Consider the following 8,650-nt stretch of genomic DNA (forward strand, 5'->3'; position numbering starts at 1 on the left):
TGTGTGTGTGTGTGTGTGTGTGTGTGTGTGTGTGTGTGTGTGTGTGTGCTTGTGTTTCTATTGGGTCTGATGTAAAATATATTTATTCCTGTGAATCACAGACCAAAATATCTAAAAGCTACTCTTCTAGCAATAGTAGCAATACCTGAATTGCACATCTTCAAACTCAGTAGAGGTAATGCCAGATCGCTCTCTAAAACAATTGTACCAAATCACATTCCCACCAGCAGTGTAAGAGATTTACCTGCATTCTACATCCTCACCTGGATTTAATAGCATCAGACTTTTAATATGTTGCCAATTCAATGGGTGTGGAAGCACATGTGGTTTTAAATTGCATTTTTCTGATTTCTTTTACATCTTTTCATGTTTTGGCCATTCAGGTTTTGCCTATTGTGAATCATCTGCTTATATCTCTTACTTGTATGTCATTGTATACAATAAAAATGTACACAATACAACACTCACAACAACTCTCTGTAGGAGCCAGCAGTACAAATGAAGAAACTCAGTCTGGGAGTAACCTTGCTTGAGGTCACCAGCTAATGGGTTGTTGACTTGGGATTTGAGTCCAGAACTAGAGGGCCCATATCTTTTGTTTTACGATACATGCCAGGGACCAAGGCCATGTTAGAAAAAACAGAGGAAGGAAACAAATAATTTATAGCATGTAACCATATATCATATGCCTAATTAGGTTTTGTGGAATTAACACAGATTATTTCCTTGTATCCTCACAACAAGCTATGAGATAAAACATGTTATCTCCATTTTACAGGTGAGGAGACTGAGGCTCAGGGAAACGAAGAGATTTGCCTTGGAGAGGTTAAATGACTGCTAATAAGAGAAAGAATCACAGGTCTGTCTGTTTACAAAGTCCATGCCTGTTCCACAAGAGCCACATCTTGACCTCCTGCCCCACCTTCTCCTTAGAGCCCCAGCAAACTGATTCTACTTGGACAGGGCCAGGACAACACCTACCATTTTTCTGAAGAATCCTGGTCTGGGGTAGCCTTAACTGGCTCAGCCCTGATGCCTCCATTAACCAGCCAAGCTAGGTCAGCTCCCAGCCAACTTCCACAGATTCATCTCCCACTGCCCCAGGCTTCTCTGATGAAGCCCACTCAGGATCTCAACACCTTCCATGGGGAAACCAGAACATTCTAAGTCAGAGTTCTCAAACTTGGCTGTGCATTAAAATCACCTGCAGAACTTTAAAACATCCTGATGCCCTTGTAACACCCCAGACCCACATCATCAGAATCTTTGGGGATGGTACCCAGGAATCCATAATAGTTAAAACTCCCCAGGTGATTTCAGTGTAGAGTCAAGATTGAGAACCACTGTTAAGGTATCTTCTTCAAGCTCCAGCAGCCATACTCACACAGAGGTTCCCATATTTTAGTGGGAACTTCTTGGAGGATTTAAGATTCAGATTTCTGGAGCCTATCCTCAGAGAGTTCATGTTTTGGGCTGGGCCCTGGAGCCTGAATTCTTAACAATCACCTCAGATAGCCTTACTGCAAGTCCTTAGTAGACCACATTTTGGGAAATGCTGCATTAGGAAAAGTACTGCATGGAAGTGGGATGGGAGCAGGAGGCCTCTGGCCCTTTAAGGACTGATTAAGAGGCTGCCTTTAAAGCTCTGGAGTGGAGCAGGATAGGGTTGCTTCTTTTCATCCTAGTGGATAAGGTAAGGGAGCAGGTCCTGGGATGGACCTCTCCTTTTAAGTGCTATCTTGTTCCTGGCCCTGGAGAGCAGGAGGGGCATGTTGCCTTGTCCCTCCTGCGTTTCTGTCAGTTTTGATGCAAAGAGGACAATTTAGAAGACCTCCTTTTGGTCAAGGAGATCCTCCTAGAGGAAGCAACATAGGACCTGCCTGCCTGCCTTTCATTTTTTCTTGCCCTATCCTTTGTGGTAGTGGAGCCTGGATGCTATTACCTGTGTGAAAGGAAAGGGTCAGAGTGGCATCCTTTGGGCTTGTGCTGGAAAGTGTTGCTGAACACCAAGCCTTTCAAGATGGTCCTCCTGAGCATCCTTAGAATCCTTCTTCTTTGGGGACTGGTGTTTTTTATGGAACACGGGGTCCAAATGACACAGGTAGGGCAGCCTTCTGTTGCCCTCCTGCCTGAGGCCCCTACCTTGCCCCTGATTCGGGAGCTGCTAGAAGAAGCCCCTGGCAAGCAGCAGAGGAAGCCATGGGTCCTAGGGCCTCCCTTGCGGTATATGCTGGAGTTGTACCAGCATTCAGCTGATGAGAGTGGGCACCCTAGGGAGAACCGCACCATTGGGGCCACCATGGTGAGGCTGGTGAGGCCGTTGGGTAATGTAGCAAGACCTCTCAGAGGTGAGTTATCATACCATATTGTCCTAGAGGGGAGAAAAATGGGGAAGAAGAGCGTAGAGAAAAGGGGATCTGCGAGTTTACTGTCAGCCTTCATTGCCTGGAAGGTGGTTTTCTCAGGCTTGGTTTTCAAAAGATGGAAAACTTGGGAGAAGGTGGCTCCAAGCCTGCTTCCCTTCAGGGGCCCAATTTAAGAACAGATTGCCTTGGGGCCTACCTGAGGAAGCTCTCCCAGGCCCCAGGGCAACTGAGCAATGTGTCAGCTCCTATCTTTCAAAGAAAGTCTTAATGCTTGTTATATCACTGAAAGCTATAATTGAGAAATAGCCATATACATTCCTGTGCAGGGTTGTTTGTGTTGTTTTATTCTTAGAAGGCAAAGGGTACAGGATGCTGAAGTGGGGAAATTTACAAGGCCTCAGAAAGGACAGAAACAGGCTCACATCTGAGAGTCTGTATACCTGGCTCCGTGAGCATCTGCTATCGTATTTAATCCTTAATGACAGCTACTCTCATTAGCTGTCCTGGAGCACTTAGCCTAATTTTTAAAGATAAAAGTAAAACACAGAGAGAAGTTAAATAACTTGCAGAGGTCACAAGGACAGTGGGTGGCAGAGACAGGATTTGAGTTCAAGCCTGTCTGTCCGTAACTACTTGTGTTTGAATGTGGTACCCTGATATCCTTGTACACCAAACAGTTTTTCTATTCAGACTGTGGTTGCTACTTCGGGTTTTTGGTACCAAATGTATTTTGGAGTTTTCTTTGTTCCCATTATGGTTGCTTCTGCTTTAAACATCTGCATTAGACATTGTTCCAGGGCAGCAGTGGGCTCCTGCAGTGTGGGGCTCTCTGTGAAATGCAGAAAGCCATCATTCAGGGAAATCTTGGGAACCTGGTGAGATCAATCTGAAGCCTTTGCTAGTCTCGGCGATTACAACAGACACGATTTATCCTCCTTCCCTCCAAGTAAAACAACTACCAATTCCCTAAACTAACCTTTAGTGTGAGCTTACCATGTGCCAGGCATTGGGCAAAGTACTTTGCAAACATTATTTTCATTAATCCTCCTCACTATCATACAGGGTAGGTACCATGAACATACCCATTTTATAGGTGAAGAAACTGAGGCTCAATGTAACACAGCTAGTAATTAACAGAGCTGGGTTTCTAACCCAGGGTTTCAGGCTCCAGAGCCTGTGCTTTTAATTACCCTGTTGTGCTGACTGCTTAACAGATTTTAATTGAGCACCAAGCACTGTGTTTGGGTTGGGTATAAAGAGGCAAATAACCACTTCCCTGACCTCCAGGAGCCCCCACTATGGTAGAATAGATAGATAAGTAATCACACAATGGTGGTGCAGTGTGGCAAATGCTTTGAAAAGGATAAGCAGTAGGGCTCCCGGGACTCCAAAGAAGAAATAGGTTGCTGCTTAGTGCAAGGAGAGGGAAGCAGTGAGACAGTTGGAAGGCCTCACTGAGGAGGTGGCATTTGAGCTGGACTTTTGCGTAAGGAGTAAAGAGATAATGCATACAAGGAGGGGAATGCATTCTGATTAAGGAAAAAGAAGATAACTTGGTGTGGGTGGAGATTTACTCAACAAATATTTATTTGGCAACTGCTAAGTGCTAGACATTGTACTAGGTGGCGGGAATATGATCAAGATAGGCATGGTTCTCATGGGTGAGACAAGTAAGTAAACACAGATAGTTGTAAATTGTGGTAAATGCTATCAAAGAATGAAATAGGTGGTTTTGATAGAGAATAGCAAAGAGATCTTCCCTTTGCATGGGATCATCAGGGAAGGCATCTTTGAAGAGGTGATATTTGACCTGAGGTCTGTAAGATAAGAAGCTCTGCATGAGAAGGGGAGCGAGAAGGAGAAGTCTGATCTAGGCAGAGGGAACAACATGTGCAAAGACCTAAAGGGTGGAAACAAGCTTGTCCGACTTGAAGAACAGAAGGAAGATCAGGATGGTTGGAACCTAGTGAGACTGTGGAGAGCAATGGGATATGAGACTCAGAGGTCATTACAAGGGATCTGGGTTTCATTCCCAAGTGCAACTGGGAGCTGCACAAATCAATTCTGTACAGATGATATGAGGCTAGAAAGGAAGATGCCTAGAATTAGGCCAGTACCCTGGTGTGACTGTGGGACATACCGGCATCTAGGGACTCTGGAAAGGATCCAGAAATGGATGACAAGAGAGCTGGGCCTGATCTTTCCATCAGGAGATGACCCAGCTGAATCGAGCTTGCCTGGAGAGCTATTCCAGGTTCAATCACACAGGATGTGTGAGTCAGCCATTTCCCTGAAAAGTTCTGAGCAGACCCTTCTTGGCTCTGATCCTTAGCAACCCCACCCTGCTTCAGGAAATATGTGATGTCAGGGTCTGAAAGGAAAGGGCAGTTCCTCACCAGACAGCCTGTTAGAGGCTGGGTTTGGATTCCTTTTCAGGCAGGGTGGGGCAGATGTATGCGTGGGTCTCTTGGAAAGATTATTGTAGGATGGGAGTATGGAGTAATTTGAGAAAGCAAATACAAGCCTGGCTTGGGCCTTGTCTGAATGATATCTAAGTGCCCCAAACTTGAGGGTGTATTAAGCATGAGTTGGAACATGAACTTAAAAAAAAATCCTGATGTGTGATTTCACTCATATGTGGAATATAAAAAAACAAAACAAGTGAACAACAAAAAATAAAAACAAACTCAGGTAGAGAGATTAGATTAGTGGTTACCACCAGGGAAAGGGGGTGGGGGGTGAGTGGGTGAAATAGGTGAAGGGAGTCAACTGTGTGATAACAGATGATGGTAACTAGGCTTGTGATTGTGATAACACTGTAGTGTACACAGATGTTGAATTATGATGCTTTACACCTGAAACTTAGATACATAATATTAAAAAAATCCTGATGCATCAAAACATTAAAGAGTTTCTATATTGAACGTCCCAGGCCTACTGAAGAATTCCAGGCTCCTGGATTCAGTGGAGAAGGAAGGTTAGGTGAATAATATGTAAATTACCATGGGAATGTTTACTGATGTGTGAAGATGACAGGCTTTTTCTTGCTGTGCGTGGTTTTTGTAATTGTTGCTCTTGACATTTGCCAGGAGAGGGCGCAGAAGGTCAGAGCACTGCAGGCCCAGCTTTCCAACACTTTGGCCACTGGGTGTCAGCATCACAGTTTAGATTAAAACTCTTAATCACTAAGGCATATAGCTTCTAAGTAGACTTCTTAGCTAACGAAATATTTACATGAACAGGGCCTTGTTGAAAATGGTATTCACAATGAATGGGGTAAATGAAGAATCATTTCCAGTAAGGAATGGAAAAGGGAGAGACTGAGGGTTAAGGGGGAAACAGCCCAAGAAGGGAATAGCTGCTCAAGAAGAAATTCAAATAGAAGGCAGAAATGGTAAATACCTGCCCCCACTAGGAGTGGATAGACAAAATTATTTTGTGCCATCTCAGCCCCGGATTTGAAGTGATGGCGGACCATAGCCCCCAGTATTGGACTGTCACCCTAAAGCTGCATGATTTGTTATTCATGTATGTCTCAATGACCCTCCTTATTGGTCACCTTTAATAGTCAGCTAATAATACATACAATATATATACACAATTCTGCATTTGAGGTGTTTTTCTCAGCCTGGTGCTGTGAGTGATCTAAAAGTTAGACACAATTTGTCTTAAGGGAAAAATACTTGGGCTCAAATCTTTATTCTAACACACTGGCTGTGTGTCCTCTGGCATAGCTTCTCTGAGCTTCAATTTCCTTGTCTACAAAATGGGGAAAATAACTATCTCATAAGGCTCTTGCGGATTCAAGAGTTAATGTATGTAAAGCATCTAATACATTAGTAAGTGCTCAATAGATGATAGTTATTATTATGATCTTGAATTCATTTTAGGGCTGCTTGTCAGTTTGCACTGAGCAGGTTTTTGAGCGAGACTCAGGCTAGGAGGTAAGAAGCTAATGCTCTGCTCTTGTTCCCTCTTACTGATGCAGGCCCCTGGCACAAACAGACCCTGGACTTTCCTCTGAGACCAAACTGGGTAGCATACCAACTAGTCAGAGCCACTGTGGTTTACCGCCATCAACTTCACCTAGCTCACTCCCACCTCTCCTGCCATGTGGAGCCCTGGGTCCAGAAAAGCCCAACCGATCACTTTCCTTCTTCAGGAAGTGGCTCCTCAAAGCCTTCCCTACTGCCCGAAGCTTGGACAGAGATGGATATCACGCAACATGTTGGGCAAAATCTCTGGAATCACAAGGGGCACAGGGTTCTACGACTCCGCTTCCTGTGTCAGCAGCCAAGAGGTAGTGAGGTTCTTGAGCTCCGGTGGCATGGCACTTCATCCCTGGACACTGCTTTCTTGTTACTCTATTTCAATGACACTCAGAGTGTTCAGAAGGCCAAACTTCTCCCAAGAGGCCTGGAAGAGTTTACGGAAATAGATCCTTCTCTTCTCTTGCGGAGGGCTCGTCAAGCAGGCAGTATCGCATCTGAGGTTCCTGGCCGCTCCAGGGAGCGTGATGGGCCTGAAAGTAACCAGTGTTCCCTCCACCCTTTCCAAGTCAGCTTCCAGCAGCTGGGCTGGGATCACTGGATCATTGCTCCCCATCTCTATACTCCAAACTATTGTAAGGGAGTCTGCCCTCGGGTACTACACTATGGTCTCAATTCTCCCAATCATGCCATCATCCAGAACCTTGTCAATGAGCTGGTGGACCAGAGCGTCCCTCAGCCCTCCTGTGTCCCTTATAAGTATGTTCCCATTAGCATTCTTCTGATTGAAGCAAATGGGAGTATCCTGTACAAGGAATATGAGGATATGATTGCTCAGTCCTGCACGTGCAGGTGATAGCAAAAGTACAGCTAGCTCAGGTTTGCCTGAGAAATTAGAAAAGGGTTTAAAATAAACTAATATTAATGTTAAAGCTGCAAGTGATGCTCTACCCAATCTATAGGTTCTATTCCTTGCCTTCAGTGTTGTTACTTAAGTCTCTTCCCCTACTTTACTTTATAAAAATAGTTCTGATATCAAACATCAGTATGTTTTGACTATTAGTCAGAGCCCTTAATGTTTAAGATCTTCCTTTGGAGAGGCCCTCTCTATTTTCTTGTCTTTTCTTTATTGTGACTTTGTCAAACGTCACCAGTCCATGATGGTAGAACTTTAGGAATTGTACCGCCAAGTCCTGGGAAAGGTGGAATCGTCCTAGAGTCCATCTTCTGAGGATCTAGAAGATTTGGGGTGAAGAAAGCAACTTGAGATTTTATACTCCTCTTCCTTGCCTTCTGAATCCTAGAAACTAGTACCATATCGGAAAGACTGCCTGCTTCTGTATTTGGATTTCCCTCTAAATCTAAAACCGTTTCTCAGATGGACTAGAAAACTTTTAGGCAATAATCTCCATAAAAATCTTTTGAGGGGAACAGAAGGAAGGGAGTCTTTTTCTAAGCCATCAGGGCTTTTCCTCTCAGGCTCTGAACCTGGGGGAAATACCTGGGTTTCCTTTATACCCTGGGGTGAGGAGAGCAGTCTTTAATAAGGCCAGTAGGGAAGTGTGTATGGAGCTGAGATGACAGTCACTTCAAAATCGCCGGTCTACGGTGAAGAGATGAAGAGCTGTCATTGCTGATTAGGATTATGTATGGGGGAGTCGTTTTAAACTTTCTATGGAACAATAGATTTCACAGGGTATTTTCTCATTTTAGGTAACCCTTAAACCCCTGATAATGATCCCACAAAGAAAGCTCCCTGGTGGCTAGGAGGCTGGGACTTGGCCTGGTTAGAAGTGGAGGGGGTAGAAGGCTGCAGTTAGGAAGCTTAAAAGGGCTGTGGGGGAAGGGTGAAATGTGATGAGGCCTGGGGCCGACTTCATTCTGAGCTTGCCTGTTTGTGTGTTCAGCTGGGCTCCGGGCATGGGTCTCTGGGGGAGACGGGCTTGCTGTATTGGGAGACATGGAACTCTGCCTTGAACTAAATGATGCTTGCAGTGTGACTCTTTCCTACTCTTGTGCTGTATTGAAATGATGGGGACTGGGCTGTGTTGCAAATAAATCATTTGTTGTTGTTAAAGAAAATCTTGAATGTTTTGGGGATTGGGAGAGAGTGGGTGGAAGGGATTTATTTCATTTGTTCCCTTTAGCTATGGCCAGGAACTCAACCCTAATCCCCCAGGGTGAGGCTGGAGGCGCCAATGAAGTTCTCTCTTAAGGCAGCACTGCTAGCAATCAGCCCTCACCAAAGGGCCCCTCTGAGGAAGCCCAGTAAGGCATTTCCCCTGCCCAACTGTT

At 44.8% G+C, this 8,650-nt stretch overlaps 1 protein-coding gene across 1 annotated transcript; it reads left to right on the forward strand.

The window, feature by feature from the left end:
* Window positions 1-1,946: 1,946 nt before the first annotated feature.
* BMP15 (bone morphogenetic protein 15) lies at window positions 1,947-8,423 on the forward strand. The gene is made up of 2 exons (XM_029240827.1): window positions 1,947-2,348; window positions 6,355-8,423. Exons 1-2 carry the CDS (start codon window positions 2,021-2,023, stop codon window positions 7,209-7,211), a joined length of 1,185 nt encoding a protein of 394 aa, XP_029096660.1. The 5' UTR covers window positions 1,947-2,020; the 3' UTR covers window positions 7,212-8,423.
* Window positions 8,424-8,650: the final 227 nt, after the last annotated feature.

The sequence above is a fragment of the Monodon monoceros genome, unplaced genomic scaffold (assembly GCF_005190385.1).
Source record: "Monodon monoceros isolate NGI ecotype Baffin Bay Population unplaced genomic scaffold, NGI_Narwhal_1 Super_Scaffold_22, whole genome shotgun sequence".
NCBI classification, from domain to species: Eukaryota; Metazoa; Chordata; class Mammalia; order Artiodactyla; family Monodontidae; genus Monodon; species Monodon monoceros.

Excerpts from the sequence above, each read along its gene's own strand:
- BMP15 (XM_029240827.1), top strand. The coding sequence starts at position 2,021 with ATGGTCCTCCTGAGCATCCTTAGAATCCTTCTTCTTTGGGGACTGGTG. Across the intron at positions 2,349-6,354 it reads TGTAGCAAGACCTCTCAGAG|GCCCCTGGCACAAACAGACC; the intron begins GTGAGTTATCAT and ends TTACTGATGCAG.